The 27,596-nt window shown below is 44.2% G+C and overlaps 1 protein-coding gene and 1 long non-coding RNA gene across 4 annotated transcripts in view; one reads left to right on the top strand and one right to left on the bottom strand.

Annotated features, from left to right (window-relative positions):
* LOC307178707 overlaps window positions 1-27,596 on the bottom strand; it is a 369,464-nt gene that overhangs the window by 99,320 nt on the left and 242,548 nt on the right. For both annotated transcript variants that reach the window (XR_013825265.1, XR_013825266.1), the window contains exon 6: window positions 4,525-4,646. This is a non-coding gene — a long non-coding RNA (uncharacterized lncRNA). The remainder of the gene's footprint in view (window positions 1-4,524; window positions 4,647-27,596) is intronic.
* NUDT7 (nudix hydrolase 7) lies at window positions 4,139-15,909 on the top strand. 2 transcript variants are annotated; one of them, XM_079907166.1, is made up of 5 exons: window positions 4,139-4,248; window positions 6,725-6,878; window positions 9,630-9,788; window positions 12,838-13,032; window positions 14,526-15,909. In XM_079907166.1, the coding sequence occupies exons 1-5, from the start codon at window positions 4,214-4,216 to the stop codon at window positions 14,892-14,894; spliced, it is 912 nt and encodes a 303-aa protein (XP_079763292.1). In that variant the 5' UTR covers window positions 4,139-4,213; the 3' UTR covers window positions 14,895-15,909. The 2 variants fall into 2 exon arrangements, with proteins under 2 accessions (XP_079763292.1, XP_079763293.1); XM_079907167.1 differs by lacking the exon at window positions 12,838-13,032 and having other exon boundaries at window positions 14,526-15,453.

The following is a 27,596-nucleotide window of genomic DNA, read 5'->3' as shown; positions in this document are numbered from 1 at the left end:
CTAACTGAGACCAGACTGCTTCTCCTCGCGCTGCACAATCACGCCGTTCCACGCATCCCAGGCCGAGCCTTCATTTAGATTACAGATTTCCCAGCACACTTGTTACTGGCAATTAAACCTACTTGATTGTTCCATTACACGAAGATTACATGACGGTAAAGGAATCAAACATAACTAGTCTTTATCTCATTTCTAAATGTGTATGGAAATGAGACCCAACAAGGGTAGAAAAGTCTGTGAAAGATGGGCGCCCATCAGTTTTCGGCAGGTCTGGACCACGGAAACTCAGGGATTTAAGGCATTTTAATATACAAGCGTATATCTGTTTTATTGTTACACAATGAAAATTAAACATGAATGAGAAAACGTCATGAATTACTTTAAAAAATCACATTGGCAGTACCAGGAAATAAATTCCCAGCAATTTACATTTTTGTGATCCAGGGCCGTTCTAGAAGAATTTTTCCGATATTCCCTATCTAACCTTTTGTTCCCAGTCCACACTCGCTGCCAGAAAAAGAAAGGACTGCCTCAGGTCATCGACTTCTTGGCTGAAGTGCTGATCCAGACTTCCTGGGCCTGGCTGATTTCCACTCTTTTCTTTTATTTTTTCAGATTCGAGTCCCATTTCTCCCCCTTTCAAAGTATAGACTTGTATCAGAATGATGCAAAGGTCTGGTTGCAAATGCAGATGCATTTGTATTGCGAATGAGGCCACAGCCCAAGAGACTACATGTTTAATTAGCCCCCAGAAGATTCTTGTGCAGACTAAAGTTACTTGCCGCCATATCTGACATCAAAGTCCTCAACAACGAGGATCAACCGTCAGGTGTCCCTATATCTCCAACATCCACCTTGATGCCAAGCCCAAGAATGAGCGCTCAGCCTTGAGAACATGCTGAACCAAATTCACAAGCTCTTTCCTTTTTAATGGGTCTTTTACCAAAAAGCAAGGACCACATTAAGTAGGGATCTGTACACTTCAGCCCACTTTGTACAGAACAATCCACTCAACTTCCCTGGAGTCTCTCCTGAGCTGGACCTGCCCTAGTTGCCAACTCCCAAGCCCAGAAAGGAAGATTGTTCCAGTGCTACCAGGAAGCGTACCTCCTGGCACTGGTGGGCACCAGCTGCCTTCCCTCTGGGGATGCTACATCACCCAGCGTTCAAAGGAGGTGGCCTTATCCTCTCAACATCAAACGTCTCCCTTGGGAGCACTTAAACTAGTGTCTTCACCCTTACAACAGAATCACCTAGAAGCTTGCTCACAAATGCCTGTTCCTGGATGCATTTCCACCCTGAGATAAGTACCTGTAGGGTGGGATTCGGGGCACTTAGATGTCCAGGCAGCCTCCTCGCCCCCAGATGATATTGATGTTGAGGACCCCTGACCCATTCATAAAGGAATTTCTACTTCAACCTAGTCCTCAAACAACGCTGTCATCTTCCTCTGCTAAAAGGGGAGAAGGCTGTGCCTCCTTAACGCTCTCTGACTTGCCAGGGGGAGGGGTGAGGAGTGGATGAAGGTGATGGGAGAAGTGTCTACTCCTCCAATACCCAGCCCAGCAATTGTAACCGTCATCCCCTGATGGATACGTGAGAACGAATCTGAAAGCTGTCTCCTGAGACTTCCCTGCAAGAGTTTAGAGACCCTCTGCAAACTGAGGAAGGAGTGGAGGAAACTCCCATTTCTTGAGCTTTATCTCCTTAGGAAAGTAATGCTAAGTGCTCAGTGTTTCCTTATACCTTACCTTCTCGCCACAGCCTACCTAGACCCCACTGCCTACCCCCAGACAGAATTAATTGCTTCCCCGCTGCTCCTGGCCCCCAGAGCACTTTGGATCCCCTCCCCGATTAAAGCGCTTATCTGGCATTAACGCTAATTGTTGCAGGTCTTTTCCCCAGACTTCCTTTGCTCCAAAGGCTGGCTGGTATTTTCTTTATCTCTGTACCACCCAGGCCTGGCCTTAAGGTGCTGCTCAACAATGTTTCCAGGTGGGTGGACTGCAGATAAGCTTCACCCTGGCCCCTGGGATGTGCTTTTTTGAGAGAAATGCACATGGAGGTGTTGGCTTTGCAGGCTGGCCTGAAGCTTTTTATAGCTTCGCTTTTCTTCAACACGTTTTCCAGAATTATGTCACTACCAACAAATCTGTGTGCAAAAGCTACAGAGACAAGTCATTTCCTCTAAAAGACATTGCCCATTAATCTTGAATCCTGTATTGTTTTGCAGATATATATATCTTCTTATTATGATGCATTTCACCTTGTGATGTTCCCTGTGCTATGGCTTCCAGCATTACAAAAGCCATAAAAGCTAAGTGTTTTTCCAGCAGTATTTCTGATCTTGAAAGTAGATGCCCTGCATATAGCCTTGGTATACAGCAAAGCATCTCAGGACTCTGCTTTTTACATGAAGGCAATCCAAACTCCTGCTACATTCTGATTTTCTGATGTCAGTAGTATGGATGGGGATTTTTCAGAAGGTTTAAAGCATTTTTTTTCTGGTTCCTTCAGCGCAGACTTTTGGAAGAGCTGCCCCCGCCCAACTGCCTCCAATCTCTCCTCACAATCCATGTCCCACCCTGATTCCACAGAGATCTTCCTGAAAACCCAGACCTGTTATTCCTATTCCTTTAGAAAGAAGGTCAACCTCCATCTGCTGTGGCTTCCAAAGCCTTTTCCTCTATTCCCAGGGCTCTACTCTACAAAATGCCCCATTTTTTTTTTTTTTTTTTTTTGTGCGGTACGCGGGCCTCTCACTGTTGTGGCCTCTCCCATTGTGGAGCACAGGCTCCGGGCGCACAGGCTCAGCGGCCACGGCTCACCGGCCTAGCTGCTCCGCGGCATGTGGGATCTTCCCGGACTGGGGCGTGAACCCGTGTCCCCTGCATTGGCAGGAGGACTCTCAACCACTGCGCCACCAGGGAAGCCCTAAGCTTAGTGGTTTTAAAGGTCTTGGGAACCTTGGCCCAACTGTCCCATGACCCAAAGCCACATTGTGATTTTCATGGGCCCTAGGTAATTTTGGGTTTATGGACACCCCTTCCTCCATAAAATAATAAAATGAATTCTATTTTAAGATTGCATTGGTATAAAGATGAATATAAGCCAGGCTGGATTCATTATTATATTTTGCATATTATTGTGTTCATTTTCTTCCTTTAGAAGAAATTAAAATTAAAGAATTTTCATGGGGTCTTGAAATTATTGAGGACCCCAGGCATTGCACCTTCTGTGCAGGATGGAGAAGTCAGCCTAGCCTTCAGCCTCTGAAGTGACCTCTTAAGTGTCAGCTCAAACCAGGCTCCCTCTCACTGGTCTTCTCCAGCTACTTCTGGGGTCTTTGCACAAACTTGTCCTTCTTCCTGGAACGCTCTCCCTGCCCTTCTCCCTCTCGGCGCATCAGAATACCCTTCCAGTACAGATCACTGTGCTCTGCCCTCAGTTTCTGATCCAGCAGACCCGGGGTGGGACCCAAGAATCTACCTATTTTTAACAGCACACAGGTGGTGCTGATGTGGACGGTCGTGGCTGGTCCCAGGACCACACTTGGAGAATAGCTGCTTTCGACGTCAGCTCCACTGTCAATCTCTCTGGTTAGCCTTCTGATCTGTTTCTCCCTCACATGCTCTCCAGGGTCTAAGGACTTCTGCTTTATCTACGTAATTTTTGATTCGTGTCTCTCTCTCCCATTTGACTGTAAGCTCTGCGGTGTCTTTTCGCTCACTGCGGGAGCTGCATCCAGCACAAAGTACGTGCTGGGTAGTCATGTGTTGACTGCTGTTCAGAAAAGTTGAACCAACTTGACCTCCTAGCAACAGTGAGTGCGAGTGTAAGAATCCCCTCAACTCACCAGCACTGCATTTTCACTTTTTTCTTTTTTCACTGTTGTCAATTTTAGAATGCCTCACTTACCTCCAGCATCTGAGGGAAAGCTGAGAGCTACTTTGCGCGACCGGGAGGGCGCGACGTTTAAGCCCCACTAGCCCCGCCCTCACGTCTCGCCCCGCCCCGATCCTCCGCCTACGGCTCTCGGCTCAGTCCTGCTTCCGACCCTAGAACCCGCCCCATCCCCGCCTCCGTCCCCAGGCCCCGCCCCTCTCCCCGCCCCAGGCCCAGAGCTGCTCTGCGCATGCCCGTCCGGGCGATTTGTTTTTCACCCCCCGCCCTCCCCGGGAGGAGTTACCGGAAACAAACTTTCCCGGGGAAGATGTGGCGATCCTCTCCTCCCCAGAAGCCAGTCAGGTAAAGCCTCCCCGGCCCTGGCACCCCGAGCCCTGCCTGGCCCGGCCTTGATCGCGGCGAGGCCGAACAGATCGCTGGCCACGTATGACCGGCGCCTTTTGGCTACTTTTTGCTGAGCCCCCTTGCCCACCCTCCGAGCCCGCTCTCCGGGCGCTCACCTCTCTTGGCCGCTCGCAGGGTCCCTGGGCCTTCGCAGCTTCTCCCGCCAAAGACAGAGCCGTTTGTGGCTCTCGTGGGTGCACACCCCTCCCCCAAGGGCTTCCCTCTTCCGCTCACCCGGTCTCCGGAGTCCGACCTCAGGGACTGCGAGGCCGCGCCAGGCAGCTCAGGGTTCAAGGTCGGGATCTTGGGTCTCAGTTACGTAACCTCTCTGAGCCAGGACGTGATCGTGTTTTCACCTTAATGAGAAAAGCAAAGGAAGAAGGTGAGATGAGCCCATGCCCAGAATGGGGTGGCTGCTACTGTTGGTGTTTTTATGGCGATTACCCCAAGGACCAGCCCCCTAATGGGGACGTTTTTGCAGACTTTTGCTTCTGCTGGTCCCTCTGGTCAGTTCTGGGCGTCTCTTAAAAGCCATACTTTTAAGTAGTCCCTCGCATTCCCGGTAGGGACAGTTTCCTTTTCTGGACGCGGGCTTGTGTGCACGGGATGCGCCCTGGAGTCTCCAGTGACAGCATTCCATTTCTCTTTTCAGGCCATTTGGTCGCTTTTGACATCCACTGCTGTTACCCAACCACATTATTGATCATCCTGCCTCGTAGAAAGAAGCAAAAAATAGCAAACATCTCTGGCAACAACTGCCTAAGGACTGAGACATTTATGATAACATGTTGCCATTCCTTGGACCCTGAGTGTCAGCCACAGAACCATGTCATTTAATCATCACAAATATCTTCAACATGTCACAGATGAGGAAAGGGGGGCTTAGAGAGGTCGTTCCTAACACTTTGAAACCAGTTCTGCCTCACTTAAATACCCGATTTTGCCCCTTATGCAGAACTGCCCTAACCATAGAAAAGTTAAAATCAAACTGTTAGTTTCTAGGGCTGCCATAACAAAGTATCCCAAACTGGATGACTTAAAACAACAGAAATGTATTCTTCCACAGTTCTGAGGCTAGAAGCTCAAAATCAAGGAGTCAGCAAGGCCATGCTCCCTCTGAAGGCTCTAGGGAAGGACCCTCCCTTCCTGTTTCAGCTTCTGGTGGCCCCAGGTATTCCTTGGCTTGTGGCACCATCACTCCAATTTCTGCCTCATCTTCAAACCTTCTTCCCCATATATGTGTCTCTCTGTGTCGTCTCCTCTTCTTATAAGGACACCAGTTATTGGATTTAGGGCCCACCCTAATCCAGGATGATTTCATCTCGAAATCCTTCACTAATTGCATCTGCAAAGATCCTGTTTCCAAATACCATCCTGTTTTCAAATAATGGTGGTTTTGGGGAGGGGACACTATTTAACCCACTTCACAAACCAGCAATAAAATACACCTGTCAAAAGGACCAAAACAGACCCATAGTTATGGAGTCAGGGCATCATTTGTGGTTATAAATCTAAATACTTGGCTTTTACGAAGTCACAGGTGGACCCAGCCATCTATGTTGTAACAAGACCTCTGGGTGATTCTGTTGCTGCTTAAGTTTGGGAACCACTGTTACAAGGCATTTGAAGACAAGGGTTTGATACTGTGACATAAGGGCCAGGTTAAGAGAAAGTTCTTAACCTTACGATGGTCTAACCTTACAGTGACTTGCTCTGCAAACCTGTCTTCCTGAATATTATTATGGATTTCAACACTGAGCTATTGCACTGTTGAAAGAATATTTACCATTACTTAAAATTCATTTAGCTTTTGAAGTGAACTCAGATACGGAACTGTGTTCTTAGTAGTTTTTTGTCTCATTTTAGCTTGCCAACAGTCACGTGATTTGGGTATTATTACTGCTGCCATATTATTAAAAAGTACACTGAGACTCAAAAATGGTAAATGCCAGGACACACAATGAAGCAGAAACACTGTCAGGATTAGGAACTTTTTTTTTTTTTAGGAGTATAGATGCTCTACAATATTGTGTTAGTTTCTGCTGTACAATGAAGTGAATCAGCTATATGTATATGTATATCGCCATATCCCCTCCCTCCTGAGCCTCCCACCACCCCCCTCAGCTCAGCACCGAGCTGAGCTCCCTGTGCTACACGGCAGGTTCCCACTAGCTATCAGTTTTACACATGGTAGTGTATATATGGCAGTCCTAATCTCCCAGTTTGTCCCACACCCCCCTTCCCGCGCTGTGTCCACACATCCATTTTCTATGTCTGCCTCTCTATTCCTGCCCTGCAAATAGATTCATCTGTACCATTTTTCTAGATTCCACATATATGCGTTAATATACGATGTATTTTTTTTATGACTTACTTCACTCTGTATGACATCATAACTCTGGTTACTAAACTGTTTGGTTTGTTTCCATTTTAGGAACAGTTTGATAGATGACGCTAAGGCCCGCTTAAGAAAACATGACGTTGGGACCAAATATTCTCACTTGTTGTCTAACAAATGTTCCATCCTTTTACCGTTGTTGGCTAAAGAAGGAAAACTCTACCTGTTGTTCACCCTTCGGTCAGAGAAGGTAGGTGACAAAAAGGCTCCTTCCATTAAAGTCTCAGGACATGCGAAAACCCCAGGAAGTGCTGTCACTGGCACTTATTCTGAGGTTCTAGCTTCTCAACTGTACTCTCAAAATTGTGATGTTCGAGAAGTACATGAAGCCACAGGATAACAGGGCTGTTTTGGAGAAGTTTTGGAAAGTAAAATAAGTAATTTAGCTAGCAAGTAATTTAAAATACTTTTAGGCCGGGGTTTCTTATCCAGCCATTGGCATTTGGGCTGGATAATTCTTTGTTGGTGGAGTTGCCCTGTGCATTATAGGATGTTTAACAACATCCCTGGCCTCTACGCACTACATGCCAGTAACACACACACACACGCACTCACACACACTTTTGTGACAACCACAAATGTCTCCAGACATTGCCTACTGTTTCAGCAGGGATGGGGAGGGGATAAAATTGCCCCCACTGAGAGCCACTGTTTTAGACTACTCCCACCCCAGGTATAATGTGAAAATTCTAGAGCACTGATGTTGATAGCCTGGGCCCTAAGCTGGCTGCCTATGTTCGAATGCAGTCTTGTTGAAGCTGTGTGACTTTGTCCTAATTAATTACCCTCTCTGTGCTGTAATGTCTTCACTTGCAAAATGAGGACAAGCTATTAGTACCTGCATCATAGGGCTGCTGTGAGGGCTCTACAGGGTAACAAATGTAAAGCACCTAAAACAGCACTGGCACTTGGCAAGGATTCAGCAAGTCTCAGCTGTCACCATTAGTGTCATTAGCACATGTGGCCTGAGTTTTTACGATAAATCGTTCCACTTTAAAGAAATGTTGGGCTTGGGAATGGAGTCCCCCTGGGTACACCCCTGGGTACTGTCACTCTCCCCTGCTATTGGGGGTACTTCTGAGGAAAAGCTGGGGAAGCAGTCATTTCAAAGTTATCCTAGTACAAAAAACAAAACAAGCCACAATAATGAGAAAATAGGCTTTGTAAGCAGAATAAGAAGTATCCCTTGGGTGGGGTCAGGGGGAAGCTGAGGAATCAGCTGAAGTTTTTTGGGTTTGGGATTAGACATGTGTGGGTTCTCTGTGGTCTGGGTCTGGCAACAATGACATAAACACATGAGATGATGAAAATCCAAGTTCCAAGGGGGAGGTGCTCAGTGGGAAGCAGGGACCAGGGTCTGTCCCCAGCTCTGCCAAAATCACCAGAGAAGCACTGAAATATATTTTTAATATTATCAGACAGACAGACAGTAATGTAGAAAATCTAGAGAACCCCAAAATGGGTCTCGGTTTCACTCGGAGTTGCTTTACCTATCGATTATTATGTAAGAATCATCTTAGACCATAAATTCTGATGTGAAAAGGTCACACTTTTTTTCAAAGAAGTATTTCAATCTAATTACACCTGACTTTAGGCCCTATTTGGCTGTGGGAGTAAGAAATTCCCTGAGGCATTACTGGAGCTGTGTCCCTCCCTGGAGTCATATAAGCAGGGCCCCAGGAGACAGACAGACAGACAGATGATAGGTGATAGATAGATGATAGATAGACAGACAGACAGACTGATAGATGATAGATAGATAGATGATAGATAGATAGATAGATAATAGATTATAGATAGATGATAGACAGATAGATGATAGATAGATAATAGATTATAGACAGATTATAGATAGTCAGATAGATGATAGATAGATAGATGATAGATAGGCAGGCAGATAGACGATAGATAAATAGACAGATGATAGATAGATAGATGATAGACAGATGATAGGTGATAGATGATATAGATAGATAGATAGATGGATGATACACAGATAGACAGATGACAGGTGATGATAGACAGATGATAGATGATAGGTGATGATAGATAGATAGATAGATGATACACAGATGATAGATTATAGATAGATTATAGATAGATGATAGACAGATAGATGTTAGATATATAGATGATAGATAGATAGATGATAGATGATAGACAGAAGGACAGATAGATAGATAGAAGATAGATAGATGATAGACAGATGATAGATAGATGTTAGATAGATGATAGACGATAGATAGATGATAGGCAGATAGATGACATAGATGATAGAGATATATATATATGATATATATAGATACAGATATCTGATATATATATATATGATATAGATATAGACATCAGAATATATATCTGTATCTCAGAATGTATGTATCTATATATATACCTGAATCACTTTGCTGTATACCAGAAACTAACACAACATTGTAAATCAACTATAGTTCAATGAAAAAACATATTAAAATTTTTTTTCTTAAGGGTTAATTTTATATTATGTGAATTTGACCCCAATTAAACAAACACTTTAAAAAATAGTCACTTCTAGAACTGTTCTGAGGACTCAGTGAAAAGAAATCCACGTGAAGCAGCATGAGAACATGGTAAGCACTCAGTAAAGATTATTGATGACATTGCTGTTTTCATTCTCCTTTTGTTCCACTTTTCCTCCTCATCCATGTAAATCTGTTTGTGTGTGTATGGTATCTTTGGAGGGCAAGGAGAGAAAAATCAGAAGTGAGGGTAGTTCTCCAAGTTCATTTTTTAAAAGGATTCAAGAAAAAAAAAAAACTTTACTTTTTGGTCGCATTCCCACTTATTACCACGAGTGTGGGAATGGTCTCTGGCACAAGATAGAAATGCAGCGCATACTTGGTGAATGAGTGAACAGTAGCAAACTTGGAATCACACACTGCAGCTCTTTTCTTTCCATATCCAGCTGAGAAGGTCACCTGGAGAGGTCTGCTTTCCTGGAGGCAAGTACGAACCTACAGATGCGGATGACGTGGCCACGGCTCTCCGGGAAGCCCAGGAGGAAGTGGGGCTGCATCCTCATCAAGTGGAGGTCGTCTGCCGCCTGGTACCAGTGCTGTTTGATGTAAGGCTTGGGATGGAACTGGGTTTCTTAGACTCTCATGAGCTCACAGTGGATACACTATCTTCAGGGTTCCATGTTTGGCCAAACATGACCCTCAAGAGTGCTATACCGAGTCAAGAGACTGGTTCATGTGTGGACTTTGCCCCTTGTGAGCTAAGAGGCCTTAGGCAAGCCCCCCTTCCTGAATGGGCCCCTTCTTCCCCATCCAGAAATGAAAGAGCTGAACTCCATCAGTGGTTTCAAACCAGGTGCTGTGGAACCCTGCAGATGCTCAGCATTGTTTCATTAACATTCAGTTCACATTTATTTTTCTCCAGTATGCATTTATTTTGAGAATTCTCTTGAAACAATAATACACACTTGAGCACACCAAATTTCAGCCCCTCGGAGGCCACCAGGGTATCACTTTTGCCCTAAGGATACTCATTTTTGCACATACCGTGCAACCAAGTTTCTCCATGTCACATTAATTGAGCAGTATCCTGAGATCACCAGGGAAGCTGTTTAAAAACAGTTACTACTTGTAACTGCATTTCTGTGTGAAGCAGGATTTCCTTGATAGTGTATACCAAACAAACAAACAAACATAACAACAAAATGAATCCTGGGGCTGAGATAGCCAGACCTTATTTCATATGCACTGAACACAACAATTTCGTTGTTGTACTAATTGTCTTTAGAAGTAAATACTAATTGACTTTAGAAGGAGTAAATATGAAGTTGGATAACACCGTTGTTTTATCAGTATAACATTATTCATATAAACTTTTAATTTTAGAATAGTTACAGATTCATGGAAAAGTCACAAAGATATCAGAGAGTTCCTGCATACCCGTACACGGGTCCCCCCATTATTGACGTCGGACATCACTGTGGTACATTGGTGACAACTGAGAAACCAATGTTAGTACATTACCATTACCTAAACTCCACTCTTGTCTTTTACTAGTTTTTCTACTAATGTCCTCCTTTCTGTCCTGGATGAGATCCGGGACACCATGTTGGGCTTGGTTGTCATGTCTCCTTATTCTCTGATCTGTGACAGTTTCTTAGCCTTCCATTACTTTCATGACCTTGACGCTCTTGAGGTGTACTGGTCAGGTATGTTCTAGAATGCTCCTCAATTGGGGTTTATCCGATATTTTTCTCCTGGTTAAGCTAGGTTTATGGGCTTGAGGGAAGAATATCACAGAGGTGAACTGTACTCATCACATATCAGAGGTAGGTGTAAATTTTTTTATGTTTTAAATAATATCAGCTTCCAGGTGAATTTTTATGTCAAAGGAAGAATCCCACTGATACCTAAAAATTAGAAAACCAGATCGCCCTTTGTGAAGATCGGTGGTGCTGAGCTATGTCTTAGTTGGGTCCATTTTAAAAGTAGAAAGGTCACCACTCAAGGGAGATTTAGTTTGGAAGAAGCTAATGGCAATAAATGCATCCTTGATGAAAAAGAAATGAGACAGAGAAAAGGAACATGGGATTAGGACAAGATACGTGTCAATTACTTCCTCTTCAACTATGTTTTCTACTGGGAGCCCGTTTCAGAGGATGTCTGCAAATCCCCCAGCACATCTTAGGGATTGATTTTAGAACTCTTGACAAAACGCATAATGGTTGCAAGTTCCCAAAGTGAGAGTAACTCCATTTCCAAGGTCCCCAGGAGCTACTGAGTCCTGCCCTCGAGGGGAGAGGATACAACAGTCTCCACAGGTGTTTATGGGTCTTCAGGAGATTTCCCTGGACAGATGCTCCCGGGGCAGGAGGTTTCTAAGATGACCTGCTCTTGATATAATGCTGATCACATCAACGAGAAATTAGAATGAACTAAGTCTTTCAAGAAAGGTGTACTGTGTTTAGAAGTGCTAGTGAGGGTCATTTTGTTTTTTGGACCTTGCAGATCTTTCAAATGTGCTACCCAAATGCCATTTATTTAATGCTTAGAAGCATAATCTAACCCAGTGGTTCTTCACTGGGGGTAATGTTGTCCCCCAGGGAACACAGGGCAATGCCCAGAGATGTTTTGGGGTGTCATTGGCTTTTACCCACACCCGGCGTTAACCCTCCCACGCCTTCCAGCCCCCAACCTGCTTGTCCTTTTGTCATACACGTATGAACTTCTCTCTGCAAAGGCCTTGGGGGACAGTTCTCCTTTTTCTCTGTACGTGGCCCATACCTGCCAGTCTCGATCCTTTTCTTTGCGTCCCAAAGGCCCAATTCCTGTAACATTTCAGTGGTGTATCCTGACTTCCCGGGATGCTTCTAATAGCCTGCAGCTTCTTCCAGGGGCTCTAAAGCCTGCCTCACCCTATGTCCACAGCAGAAGCCTGTCTCCATGGCGTTTCAACTCAGCAGATGGCCAAATTCAGAGTTTTATGGGTCCTAGGATGTCTGCCACGCACCACCCTTTATTCCCCTGCCAATTCAGACACCTGTGTTTCTAGAGACCGGATGTCCAGAGATGCTGCTTCATCCACAGATTCCCACAGTCTCTCTTACTCTTCTAAGCTTGAACCATGTTAAACGTGCCTGACTCTGCATCTGAAACATTCAGTCTTAAACCATGATCTCCTTTTGAGGCTCTGATTTTTTTTTCCCCACCCATTTCCTCAGGCTCTGACATACCAATTTAAGGGCCGGCACTGCCATGCAAAGTCACTTTCCATGCACCTGCCTAACAAGTGTGGCCCTCAGTCCTCGGGAGGGGATGAAATCTGAGCTGCAGCCGGGAACTCTCCACCGTCGTATTTGAGCCACCCGCTAGTGTGCCATCTTGGAGATATGGTGACACGTGTTTGATAGAATTTGAGTGTGTGGGCGGCAGGCCCGTGGTCGAATCCTGGTTTCTGCCAAGTGTTAGCTGGATGTGACCTTGGGCAAGTTTTCTCTTGTCCCGTTGCCATTGTTCAAGCTTCCTCGTGGGCAGGTTGTTGTGAAGAATCAGGGGGAGGGTGTTGGATTCTAGAGAAGGTTATGGTCTTTGAATGGAAACAGCAGCCACGGATGCGTGCTGAGCAATACTCCAGGCTCTGCCCAGGTGCCTTCTTAGTCATTTCAGGCCGTGTTTCTGATACACACACCAGCAGCTTTCTTCCAAGACCCGTGCCCTTGGACTACTGGAACCGCCTCCCCTGATGCACAGAGAGCCAGCACTGCCTTGATTTACTTCCAGCTGGGCCGTCCTCAGCCAGTGACTGAGCGGCATGAAAGCCCAGCCCCTTCATCTCGTGGGACAGACTCGAAGGTGCACTTTACACCCCGCAGGCCCCCACGGCGTCCTTGCCTGGCTCCCCCCCCACCCCCATCCTTGCCTGGCTCCCCCGCCTCCCCGTCTTTCTTCCCCGCGCCCTTCCTCACCACTTCCTTAAGAAATCACTTGCATCTGAGTCTTCATTGCAGAGGCCGCCTTTGGGGAACCCTGGGACAGAAGAGGCTGAGCCTTCACACAGGGCCAGGCACAGTGAGGGCTGCTGCTGGAACAAAGCCTCTGGCCTCTGGCAACTCATGACCCCAGATTTCCCACTCTAAGGGTGTCTCAAGTCTGTGCTCCCATTCTCCTCTCCTGGTCCAAACGTTGACTTTTCACCGTTAATTGGGTTAATGGTCTGAGTCATCACTGTTTTTTTTTTTTGGCTGCACCACACGGCATGTAGGATCTTAGTTCCCCGACCAGGGATCGAACCCGTGTCCCCTGCACTGAGAGCGTGGAGTCAACCACTGGACCGCCAGGGAAGTCCCAGTCATCGCTGTTCTTAAACATGCTTTAGCTGTCCTTCCTCAGAATTTTCCACAGGCCTGTTTATCCTCCTGTAGAACCCCAGCCTCACAATGTATCCCTGGATTTTCCCACCCACTTCCTCTTAGGAGTTCTCCCAGGAATTCCTGATTCTTCCCACTTTCTAATTCAAGGTCATGCAGCCCTTATCAGCTCCTACACTAAACTCCAGGCCTCCCCCTCAAGATTTTCAGTAGTATCTTTCAGTTAACGGCACCCTACCTTCATTTCAGCACAGTAGTGGTTGTAAATAGAAATCCCCCCCCCACTTATAAGCATGTATGTTATGTAAAACAGTATATATATACACACACATACATATCTCTAAAATTTCCCACAAGTGGGAACATGCCACAATTAATACGATGTCGCTTTTCTATTGGTAAGATGGCACATACTTGTCTATACTGATAAGGAAAGGTGTCTATCACATTCTTTTTAAGGGCTGCATAGTACCCCATTATGTGGATATAGTCGTAATTGATCTACCCTAAATACCCATTGAGCAGTGATAACTTTAGTTTGGGACTATTGCAAATAATGCTTCAGTCTTGTACGTTTATCTTTTCTCACTGGTAGGAATTTATCATACAGATGTACCCACACAAATGCAATTTCAGGGCCAAAGGGAGCACATTTTTATAATATTACTAAATCTCTGTTCCAAAAGATTGTACCAATTTATGTTCCCCAAAAATATCATTTTCAGACTCATCTGAGATGCTGCCTCAGTTAGGGCAGAGACCACTCCCATTTAGGGGGACATAAAGTTTACTTTGGAGCAAGTAAACTTGCTTAAAAACTTGCATAAAACTTGCATAAAACTTGGAGCAAGTTTTATGTAACTGACTGCTTTGGCCTGTGAGCTTAGCTCATGTAGAAGTGGCATGCTTTTAACCATGCTTTTTTTGAAACGGTATGTCTTCACTTCTCAGTTTGTATCTTTTGTGTTTTGCTTTCAGAGAGATACATTGATAACCCCTGTTGTAGGATTTATAGACTCCAACTTCCAGGCCAAGCCTAACCCCGATGAAGTTAAGAATGTGTTCCTGGTGCCTCTGGAATATTTCCTGCATCCCAGCGTCTACCAGCAGAATCACCTGACACGCGCTGGTCATCATATTATTATTCACTGCTTTGAGTACACGAACCCTGAAGATGGTGTGACTTATCATATCCGGGGAATGACTGCAAAATGTGCCTTGTTTGTTGCCTTAATTATTCTGGGGAAAAAACCCTCCTTTGAGGTTGAATTTAATCTCAACGATCTGATGTCATCCTCTGAAGAGTCTTTACTGAAGCTTCATAAACGTGCTACAAGCAAGTTATGATTTATGAGACCAATACTCAAATAACTCTCTAAACGGTGTTTGTGTGGGCTTTTCCACAGAACAACAATAATGCCAGCTGTTGGAATTTGACAGGTACGAATGTTTCCTGCAATATGAGGGTAAAAACCTTGCCTTTTTTCCAGTTCCCCTCTATTATCTGAAAAAGCAAAAGTCTTTCAAAAGTAGAAAAATGGGGACTTCCCTGGTGGTGCAGTGGATAAGACTCCACACTCCCAATGCTGGGGGCCCAGGTTCAATCCCTGGTCAGGGAACTAGATCCCACATGCATGACGCAACTAAGAGTTCATGTGCCACAACTAAGAAGCCCACCTGCCACAACTAAGACTTGGTGCAACCAAATAAGTAAATAAAAATAAAAATTAAAAAAAAAATTTTTTTTAAGTAGAAAATATGTTTATACTGTTGCATAATTTCACCCACAGTATATCTAACAATGCTTTCCTTACACATGTAAGAAAAAGGGTCAGGCACATAGCAGGCACTTAATAAATATTTGTTAAATGTATGATCTTGTGGCGTTCATCTTGTTTGTAGGAGGTAATACCTCTATCTGTTGTGACATGTGACAGAAACTTCTGCCCAGCCATCAAAATCCATCCTCCTTTTCTTATTTGGCAATAGCGTTGAATCTGAGCCCACAGCTGCCCAGGTAGAAACAGCATTACCTAAGTTCTGGTGCAGTTAAATGTAACTCTGAAATTTAACTTAAGCCAATGGAACGTGAGTGAAAATCGTTCTTGCAGTCATCTCCAATTTAAGGGACAAGCCAGATTCCCTGGATTCTCTTTCCCTTTTCCCTGATTTATCTGCAACCCAGCCTTGACTACACAGATGAAGACAATTCCTGCAGGAAAGTTAGAGCCAAAAGATGGTAAGAGCTTGACTCTCTGAATGAGTCTGTGGAGCAAAGCAACCCACCATCCTGGACTACTCACTTGGGACTGTTACATGGGAGAAAAATAAAATTCTGTCATTTCTGCCACTGTAATGTGGGGTCACTGTTACAGCAGAGCTGTAGCCCTAATAATACACCATAACACTTGAAAATGGTTGGCTGGATATTCGCCCAAACCTGGGGTGTTGCCAGCAATTAGAATTCAGGATGGTCTGCGTTTAACATATGAGTTCTGGGACGTGCACAGGACAACTTTAGTGTTGGTGGGGTTTGGCAGTCATCATCCAAAATAACTGAAATGAAGGACTATGACAGGCCTGCAATCAGGAGAGATAACATTATCTGTCTTAACATGATAGCAGAAAAACACTGATTTCAAGCACAGTCCCCAAATCAAAAGCCAAAGAGACAAACATTCTGAACCGCGTGCCTTGAAATCTACCACATCTTAGTGGGCATCACCATATATCATGCTTTAGAGTTCGCAGGGGTTTCTTCGTTTAATTACGGTATCAGCCGTCCTGCACCGGATCGGGGGGGCCTTGAATAAAGCCACATAACCTCAATTGTACGATGGCACGTTCCCATCTTCCTGAGTACTATTAGATTTTTAGAAAGCCAGACCATTTTTAATAAGACTGTGTTGTAGCTGAAAATGTGATGCCCACAGTAAACTCATCAGTCAGCCATGCAACTGTCCATTGCTACTGAGTTTTGATTTTCCGAGAGCTGGCAGAGGAGAACATTTGATCTGCTGCTTTATACCCATAAATGTTGAAATGGCGCAAATCTGGCTCCAACCACGAAAGCAGATGGTGGGCGAGTTTCCCCATTAACATTCTGTAACTAGCCCTGCGTGAACAGGCCTGAGCTGTTTCCGAACAATTTTGGAGGCATTTGCAAATGTGTATTTACAATCTGACAGCGGCGTAATTGCCGGGTAGGTGGTTGACCTCTGGCTGTGTGGAAAGCCACCTTTCTGAACTGTTCATGCGAACGCCACAGACCTGCCTGGTTTCTAAGAGGAGGTGGCTCAGCTGAAGTCTACACTCTGAATGACACCCATGGCCACCCACTTTAAGGGGCTTAGTGATGGAGGTACTGCCCCCACCCCCCTTTTAGTGGTGTTAAATATCCTGTTACAGGGACAGACATCTAGGAAGTCTGGCTCAAACAAAAGAAGTTATTGGCAGAGTACTGATCTCAAGGAATATGCAAAACCACTGGAAAAATCAGTCTCAAGGAACATAGCGGTAGGGATCAACCCCTACCTCAAAAGCAAGAGGATGTGAACCTTTACTTCTGCATCCTGTCGTCATTATGACAATAACCATCCTACTGAGTTTATTGATACAGACAGAGAAAAACAACAGAAACAGTGCTTCAGTCCCTAATTCCTCAGAGGAAACTCCATTTGGCCTCGCTTGGGTAACCTGGCAGGTTTCCAGGAACCTACAGACATGTTCAAGGGCAGGGGTCAGAGCTGGGGCCACAACTGCATGTGTCTCCCTAAGTCCCCTGAGTCAGCAGGCTCTGGGTGGGAGCATTGCTGAAGATGGTGGGGGGGTGGTGGTGGTGCTGGTGCTGGACAAACATGCCCAAATAGCTCCTGCCTCCAGTCCCTAAAGTTTGTAAGGTCTGTGGATCCTGCCAGCAGGCGTCTCAATCCTGTCTCCTCTGCATCCCTGCGGCCTTGGTAAGCAGGTGCTTACGTCTGAGTCTAGAGTCAGGACGCCTAGATTTGAATCCCAGCTCCAGCATCAGTCCATCCGAAAACTTTTAGCAAGTTACTCATTCTCTATAGGCCTTAGTTTCCTCTTCTGTAACATGGGATAGAGAAACTTTTTATTTTAGGGCTATTGATGGGATTAAAAGAGTTAGTACCTGTGACCCCTTTACTTAAAGCACACCCAATGCTCAGAATAACGCCTGGGAAACTAGTTGGTAATCATGGCATCATTATAACTGCGACATTTCAAGTTATAACAATAATAACAAGCATTGCTGTTTCTCTAGTTCCGAATATTATCATTTTCCTATACCAGAAGTTCCTGAATGTTCTTGGTTCACAATGAGTACCCTTGGTATCTCAGTAATTTTTTCACAGTACATCCAGGCCAAAGGAAACACCTAATAATTTGGTTTGTTATGTTATTATAGGCAAACAAGTTAACAAGTGTTTATGTCCTCCTAACTTGGTAGCCGTTTGAAAATACACTATATACTAGAAAAATACTATTTTCATTTCAATTGAAAAAACACAATTGCTTATTGATGGGATGTGTGCACCAGCTGGTCACCCAAACTCAAACACAGTCATATAATGGGAATAAACACACAGTCACAGAGAGGGACAAGATTTGGGACTCAGGGAAGCCATCCCAGAAGAAGTAGTGGCTGAGCTGAGCTTTGATGGGTAAGGAGATGCTACCCAGGTAAACGGGATGGTGGTGGTGATGATGGGGACTATTCCTATTAAGCACCTGTTATATACCTGGCCCTTCACTTTGATTATTTTGTTTAACCCTCCACCAACTCTCTGCAGTGAGTACTATGGTAATTCCCATTTTTAGGTAGGAAAATTTGAGGGTCAGAGAAGTTCAATATTTGCCCACGGTCACAGAGCCAACATCCAAATGCACAGGTATGAATTTCAAAGCCCGTGTTCTTTCTACTACACCCACTGACTCGACATAAGACTCATTTCCTAGGGACGGAGGCAAGAAGAGAAGGTTAACGTTATGTTTCACTTGAATTACCACGTGGGAAAGGGAAAGCAAAACTAAATAAATTGGGAGAGAGCAGAGTTTATTTTTGCCTTTGTCATGTCCTCCAGCTTATTCAGCTGGTGTTGCACACAGTGAAACGAGTGATTAGCTACGATGATTTTAATTAAAATGGAACATACCAATAAATAAATGAGAGTGCTGGTATCCTTGCTCATTTAACAATTCCTTTCATGGTGCCAGCTTTCCGGTTAAAGAAATGAGATGGGGCAATGTTCCTCCACCCTTTAGACAAGATGAATAAATATAATTCAAGTCTTTTTCTTGTTTCCAGTTGCTTTCTTACCTGAGACTGGCACAAAGTTTTGAGAAAATTGCTGCCATGATCAGCCCCTGGTCCAGCTGTCTTTGATGTGGCATATTGGGGTCCCTCCTAGGGGCTGTGTATAGACTCCATTCAGAAATCCTGACTGCCCTCCCAGCATCACTCAGCCACCTCCCTCTGCCTTCCCATGTTTGCACACCACTCAGACTTAAGAGTCAAGCCCTCTATGCCAACTCCTCCAACCACCCCTATTTCATAGCTCGGACACTGCTTCCTCTCACCCCTTTGCGTACCTGTTTAATATATGTATATCTTTCTGCTTATTCCAGCCATGACCCCGGAAGGAACAGATCCACAAACCATGAGACCCCCTCTGTCTGACTTCCCCTGGCCTCTGGTGAATGGACCGAGGATCCATGGTCAACCCAAAGGTGGCATCTAATTTGACAGCCAGCAATCTATGACTTGTGTGGTCTACTTAAATAGCTGAGCTAAGTCCATTAGATTTTCCAAAGAATTTGAACCATGCCAGAAGATGATAGATGCTCAGGAACTATTTTGACCCACATGCATGCTGAGGAGTAAGCCCGAGAAGTTAGAGTTTAAAGGTTAGTTGGACAATAATTGGTGGAAATGTCTTTGATGTAGGTAGTAGTTGTCATGTCAGAGATTCCACTAGAAACAACTGGAAGAAGAAGAAATATTCCCCAAAGCAACTTAAAGCTCCTTTTTAAAGGTCTCGTATTCACGTCCATACATGTTTATTTTCTAGATGTAGAGGCTTGGCTTGATATTTCCTTGACTATAACTTCCCTCATTTTTCATTTTATATGTTTGAGCTTTTGTTCCTTACTTCATCATGATTGTCAACGGTACCTCTGTTTCCACTTTTTCTTTTTCACTTATTTCCCATGTCGAACTTGAAGTTTTTCTTCTGGTGATTTTGTTCTACCTTCTTAGTTCATTTCTGTTTCTTTATTAATTTGTGAACAGATTCTGCTCTGGGCTCATTTCATGTCCTTCTACCAACCTGGAGTTTTTCTTCTAAATCTGCTACATCCCATGGATCCCATAAAGCATTCTGAGAAGTTGCCTATATATTTTTTTCTGACTATAAATCCATATGGCTTAACATCAGACCAGATGATAAATTGAAGATAGGTTTGCTAGAACTCCTAACCTGTTGTAAACATATACCGACCTTAGCCCTCCGTAGTGAACTGAATAGGGGCCCCCAAAAGACATATTCAAGTCCTACCCCCCAGTACCTGTGAAGGTGACTTTATTTGGAGATAGGGTGTTTGCAGATGTAATTAAGGATCTTGAAATGAGACCATCCTGGATTTAGGGGGGACCATAAATCCAATGACTAGTGTCCTTATAGATGGCAGGAGAGAGAGATTGAGGACACACAGACACAGAGACACAGGGAAGAAGTGTCATGTGAAGACGGAGAAGAGATTGGAGTGATGCTACCACAAGCCCAGGAACACCAGAAGCTGGAAGAGCCCAGGAAGCCTCCTTCCCTGAAGACTTCAGGGGAAATGGGGCCCTGACCGTACCTTGATTTTGGACTTCCGGCCCCCAGAATTGTGACAGAATGCACTTCTGTGGTCTAAAACCACCAAGTTCATGGTCAATTGTTGTATCAGCCCTAGAAAACTAAAACCTGCTGCTTCTGAAACCACCGCCCAGTTTGAGGGCTAGCTCTCCCCTCTGTCTCTGGAGTAACATAGAAACAGCCAACTGTTCACTGCCCTGGATTGACACACAGCCTAAACTCAGGTAATCAGATTTATTCCCTCAGTAATTCCCTTGAGATTAGGACAAAGCAGGCAGAGTCTGTGTGCCTGTTCCCTGGAGAGCAACCTTGGGTGTCCTCACAAACTAGCTCAGTTGCTAGACTATACATTCCATGAAGGCAGGGGCATTCCCAGGGTCTGGTCGTATCTGGCATGCAACATTGTCCAATGTTTCTTAGCTCGGCAGCTCAACCCAGAAATCTAAGTTGCCTTTGACGCTCACCCTTACCCACTACGGCAGACTCAGTCTGTGCCCCAACCATACCCCTTGGGCCGTACCATTGCCATGAGCTGCAGACCACTTCTAACAGCCAATTCGTACATCTCTGTTCCTGAAGACGTTTTCTAAATCCATAGCAGGCAGGTTGGGGGTGCCAGAAAATAAATGCTCCCACATCACCCTTCAACCAGTGACGGGTGGAATTTGGTGTATCAGTAGCCCAGCTTCTTCACCCCTTGAGTGGGATAATTCTGAGACATGATTCTTCCCTGGCTCCCAGAATGAACTAAGCCCTAGTCCCGTCGCTCACTAAAGTAACTGGCTTAATACCTCCTTTTTTAGTGGCTGCCTTCCCTCCTTTGTCTCTTTTCCCCACCCCCATACCAGTGTGCCCTGTATATTCCAATATGTTGAGTCTTTGACTCAGAGTTCATTTCTGGGTGAACCCAAACTAAGATCCTCCTATAGCCAAACTTTCACCAAACTCTATTGAATTTACCTTCAGAATATCTGTCAAATCTAGTTCTTCCTATCTCTACTGACATTAGCTTAGTTTAAGCCATCACAGACTTGTGCAAAATATCTACTTAGAATTACCATCGCTCTGCACCATTTTCCTGTACAGCCATAGTTATTTTTTCAACCTTTCAATATGATCATATTTTCCTTGAGACAATTTGATGGTTCCTCACTGAGTTTTTTTTTTTAACATTTATTGTATTTATTTATTATAATTTTTTAAATTATTTCTGGCTGCATCGGGTCTTAGTTGTGGCATGCTGGATCTTTGTTGTGGCACGTGGGCTCTCTCACTGAGGCACACAAGCTCAGTAGTTGTGGCACATGGACTTAGTTGCCCCGTGGCATGTGGGATCTTAGTTCCCCGACCAGGGATCGAACCCGCGTCCCCTGCTTTGGAAGGCGGATTCTTTACCACTGGACCATCGTAGAAGTGCCCTCATTGTTTTTATGAGAAAAAGGAATGGAGCTTGTAAGCCCTGTGTTCTGGCTCCTGTGTGTTGTACCACGTGCCTCTTCCCTGCTCACCCCGCTCCTACAACATTTGTTTCAGTTCATGGATGCCACAGGACTCTTGCACACGCTAACTGCTCAGTCTGGAATGATTTCCCATTTGCCTTTGCCTATTGTTAACTCTTACTCATCATTCAGATCTTAGCTTCTCAGGGAAGCCCCCTCTGGCACCTTAACTAGGTATGTTTCCCTGGTTCCATGTTCTCTTGGTACCATATACCTCTCCTATAACTCCCATCACAGTTACAATATCATATCCCTTTGTCTGATTCTTTGATTGATGCCTCTCTTCTCCTCTAGACTCTGAGCTCCATGACAACGAATCATGTCTCAACAGTGGTCCATCACTGCACTCAGAGCACTTGCTGCAATGCTTGGCAAAAAGGAGATGCTCCATAGCTATTTATTCAATGGAAGAATGAAAGTAAATAAGTAAAAATGCAGCTATTTCTAATCAAATAGCCAATTCAGTAGGCCAAGGAAAAAATTCAGTCTCTTTCCAACTGTCTACCTGACAAAGGTTAACCTAAGGTGGCCCGATATCATTGTGAGTCATTTCCCATTTACTGTCTGAAGTATATTAAGTGCCCTACCATGAGTCGACATGAGTAGCTCCTATCTTTAACCAATTTTTGCCTTGTACCTTAGTTATTTCCATACCTAGCTGTCTGATGTACTTTCCTAGGAGCTACTAGAGGACACGAATTAGAGCCTCTTCCTCCTTCTATCCCCACTGCCTGGATATATTTGGGGCCCATGCCCCTTCAGATCTAGATAAACTTGACTGGAATCCCCATGGTAATTCCAATGCAAACTCAATTGTCTCCCAAGATTTACTCAAACCCTTAAGGGCTTACATTTCTTCTAATCACCTCTGGTTCAATTTCCAGCTTCAATGAATCTTAGTTCTGCAGCCTATACCTTGAGGTTTTGCCCCACCTCCTTTACTGTAGTGTCAACCCAAATTCAGGATGGAGACCACTTCTTCTTGTTTTTCCCAAGATTGCCTTTTACATAAATCTCTGAGTGACTTTAGTTGGAGACGTAGGGGTATCAGCCAGGTAAACATAAACTGCAGAACTTATACTTGAATATCGTGTTTTCTTGTTCTTAAAAAGTCTTGTCCATTTCTGCCAAATCAGGTTTCAGGCTGACACTGTGTTTCCTAGTGCTCTCTCTGGCCTTTGTCTTTTCTAGCTGCTCGTACCACCAATGAGGCACTCATTTTTTTTCTTCAAGAGAGTTGAATCTACCTTTTTTTTTTTTTTCCGGTACGCGGGCCTCTCACTGTTGTGGCCTCTCCCGCTGCGGAGCACAGGCTCCGGACGCGCAGGCTCCGGACGCGGAGGCCCAGCAGCCATGGCTCACGGACCCAGCCGCTCCGGGGCATGTGGGATCCTCTCGGACCGGGGCATGAACCCGTGTCCCCTGCATTGGCAGGCGGACTCTCAACCACTGCGCCACCAGGGAAGCCCCGAATCTACCTATTTGATTCCTTGCATCTCATGCCACTAGGACTTGTCTTCCACATCCAATAAGCCTAGCAGTGAATTTTCCTAAATAAGAAGAATTTATCTACACATGGTACATTAATTCCAATAACACCTTTTCCTCACTCCACTGGATCTTCTTCTTTCTTCCTTTCTTGCTTCCTTTTTTTCTTTCTTTCTTTCTCGAAATGACTGGGTGAAGTGAGGACAGCCTTATAGCCAAACCCATGGGCACTGGATTAAAAATATCCATCTGTGCAAAACACGTTTGATGTGTAAATGCGCTGATCTTGTAAGGAGAGAGATGAGCCTGGGAAATGGTGATGGGAGTGAATGGTAGGATCAGAAGCACTTGGGAGTAGGAAGCTGCGTTTGAGGCGTGGGCAAGGGGAGGGCAGGGATGAGCAATAAGGGTCAGAGACTGAGACCGGGCTGCACAGGGTGTAGGGGAAAGAGAGGTGGATGTGAAGACTTTATACTGAAGGAGTAGTAGGGGTGACTTTTAGGAGAGAGGTGGTGAGAGGAACAACCTTGAAACAGGGACACCATTGTGTCACCAGCCAGGGTAAGTGAGCATTGCCCCTGGCACCGCCCATTAGTACACTCTGTGGTGGTGGGACAAATTGGGAGATTGGGATTGACATATATATACTACTATATAAAACAAATAACTCATGAGAACCTGCTGTATAGCACAGGGAACTCTACTCAAGAGTGGATATATGTATAACTGATTCACTTTACTGTACAGCAGAAAATAATACAACATTGTAAAGCAATTATACTCCAATAAAAATTAATTTTAAAAAATATACCATGTGACCTTGGACACACAAATCAATCTTTCTGAACCTCAGTTTCCTTATGTGTAAAGCAGACTTGAACTAGTTGGTCTCTAAACAATGTCTACTTCTGAAATCTTGAGTTCTGGACTCTCTCCAACTCTATTTGAACACCTACAGTTAATAAAGCAGTTTTGCTGAATGTTTTACAAAGGAAAAATCTGACTGAGGAAAAGAAAATAACTGCTTTTTGTCTACTGTTTGAAGCTAGCAGCATGCAGAGAGTTCATTATGTGAAAATACCATTTGGGGAGATTAATTAAAAATTCTGACATTCAGAGCAGGGATTTGGGGCAGGAATGTACAAGTCCAGAACTCTGGGTAGCATTAGGTATCTAAACATTGCACCTTATTAGGTATATAGTCAGGTGTTAGGAGGGGGACATGTGGAAGCCAACATTCCAAACCCAGGTGCTGGTAGGCTTTATGCATTTTGTTTGAATTATTGCACGTTTAATAGGATTTAGCTACAGTGCCTCTGCTCAGCAATCTGTTTCCTTGGCAATGCAATCCTCAGAGGGGCAGAGGCCATATGGAAAACAAGGGTCATTTTGTAATTTAGTAAGTGAGGTGAAAGGAAGAGAATTTCATTCGATGGACATCTTTGTATTCCCTCTACACACACAGTAAGGAAAAGAGTGACACACGGTAGGTACTTAACAAATGGGATGCACTCATTATTATGAGAAAAACATTCACCCTATGCACATAGTATAATAGATGCCCAAACATGCTCTTTTTCCAAAAAATGCTTGGCAGACACAATAAATATTCTCCATAGTTTCACTGGCTCTTTTCCTCCTACATCTCTCACATACATTCCATCAGTAAGTCTTGTTCATTCTGTGTCCAATTCATATCCCAGGTTCATCCAGGTCTCCCCGGCACTGCGGCAGGTGGTCCAGCCATTATCACTTCCCACCTGGACCTACAGCAGTCTCCTAATTTGTCTATTTTTGCCCCCTGCACTCCATCCTTCATGGAACCTCTGGAGTGATCATTTGAAAACATGAGTAACATCACGTCACTTCTCGGCCTAAGACCTTCTGCTACCTTCCAAGGGTTGCCTATAATAAATTGCAAACTTCTTTCCTGGTTGACAAAACTGGCACATCCTGGGCCCTACTTACCTCTGACCCTTCTCATCCTGGGCCACTTTTCTGGCTTCCTTCGTGAGCTAAAATGTATATGGCCTTCCTTGTCTTCCTGAAACATGCCAAGCTCACTCCCACCGCAGGGCTTTGGCACTAGCTGTCCCCCCTCCCTGGAATGGTCTTCACCCCTGGTCTTTGCATGGCTGGCATGAGTTTATCATCAATTCTCAGTATACTTGTCCTTTCCTGGGAGAGTCTCATCCTATTCCACTCTCTGTCACACACCCATATTTTAATTTTCTGCACACCATTTCTGTATCTGATATTTTTGTATATTTATTTACTTGTTTATTTGTTTTTTTCCCCTCTCTCTCCCTCTCTTCAGAACATAAGCTCTGGGAATGTGGGGACCTTTTATTATATTTTATTTTCTGCCAGGAACTCAATAGATATATCTTGAATAGAAGAGTGAATTAATTTTGTCTAAAATTAATGGTCAAGTCATGTTGCCACAAAGAAGCAGGTCAGCACAATAATGAAGTAACATCAGTGATTAGGTAAAGAGTCTGCCTGAGCACTTCAGTTTTTATTTTTTTTTTTTATTTTTATTTTTTTTTTATTTTTTTCTTTTTAACATCTTTATTGGGGTATAATTACTTTACAATGGTGTGTTAGTTTCTGCTTTATAACAAAGTGAATCAGTTATACATATACATATGTTCCCATATCTCTTCCCTCTTGCGTCTCCCTCCCTCCCACCCTCCCTTTCCCACCCCTCCAGGCTGTCACAGAGCACCGAGCCAATATCCCTGTGCCATGCGGCTGCTTCCCACTAGCTATCTACCTTACTATGTTTGTTAGTGTGTATATGTCCATGACTCTCTCTCGCCCCGTCACAGCTCACCCTTCCCCCTCCCCATAACCTCAAGTCCGTTCTCTAGGAGGTCTGCGTCTTTATTCCTGCCTTACCCCTAGGTTCTTCATGACATTTTTTTTTTTCTTAAATTCCATATATATGTGTTAGCATACTGTATTTGTCTTTTTCTTTCTGACTTACTTCACTGTGTATGACAGACTCTAGGTCTATCCACCTCATTACAAATAGCTCCATTTCGTTTCTTTTTATGGCTGAGTAATATTCCATTGTATATATGTGCCACATCTTCTTTATCCATTCATCCGATGATGGGCACTTAGGTTGTTTCCATCTCCGGGCTATTGCAAATAGAGCTGCAATGAACATTTTGGTACATGACTCTTTTTGAATTATGTTTTTCTCAGGGTATATGCCCAGTAGTGGGATTGCTGGGTCATATGGTAGTTCTATTTGTAGTTTTTTAAGGAACCTCCATACTGTTCTCCATAGTGGCTGAACCAATTCATATTCCCACCAGCAGTGCAAGAGGGTTCCCTTTTCTCCACACCCTCTCCAGCATTTATTGTTTCTAGATCAGTTTTTATTTTTAATACTTTTTAAAATTGATAATTTGTTTCACTATATGACAACTTTATAACCATTTATGTGTCTTTAATTATGTTTCATAATTGTTAATTTTTTTTCTTTTTCAAAAATATCTAACTTTTTCCAGCTAAGTAGCCCAGCTCTACATCTGTGTACATTAGGAAAAAATGAGGACACTCTAGACACCCAACAACTTGTGAACTGTTTAAATAAATTATAGAAAAACATATGTAACTCCATTTTGTCAAATAATTTTATCCATACCTCTCTATTTAGAAGGATGTTCACCAAGCTGTTTAAAATTCTCTTCTCAGAAAGGGGGGTTGGGATTATGACTATCGTTTAAAGGAAAAACTTTGAAAGGCTATAAAATATAAGGGCTTGGAATGTTTAAGTTGCAGGAGAGAGTTTTTCACTTAAAAAAAAAAAAAAGCCAATCCCTAAGTGAAAAAGAAAAAAGACAGGAAGTAAAAATTCAAATTCTGAAACCAAGATTTTCTATTCGCAAATTCAGCTGGGGTGCTCAGGTAACAGTAATCCTCAGGACATCTCTGCAGGCATTGGCTCAGCTGACCAGGCAACACCACGACAGAACATCGTTGGCTTTGAGACCATTCCCTTTTGTTCTCTCTCCTACCCCATCCCTCTCACGCCCCACAGCACCACCCGTCTACACCCCAGTAGTGTGCTGTATTCACGTGCCTGCATTGAAAGTTGGCTATGTGTAAAACGCTCAGAGAAGGTGGAGAAGGTTTCCTACATGTGGGCTGTGATGGCTCCTTCTCTTAGGCAT

This window comes from Stenella coeruleoalba (genome assembly GCF_951394435.1).
Source record: "Stenella coeruleoalba genome assembly, chromosome: 20".
In the NCBI taxonomy this organism is placed as follows: Eukaryota; Metazoa; Chordata; class Mammalia; order Artiodactyla; family Delphinidae; genus Stenella; species Stenella coeruleoalba.
This window is presented reverse-complemented; position numbering and strand designations above follow the sequence as displayed.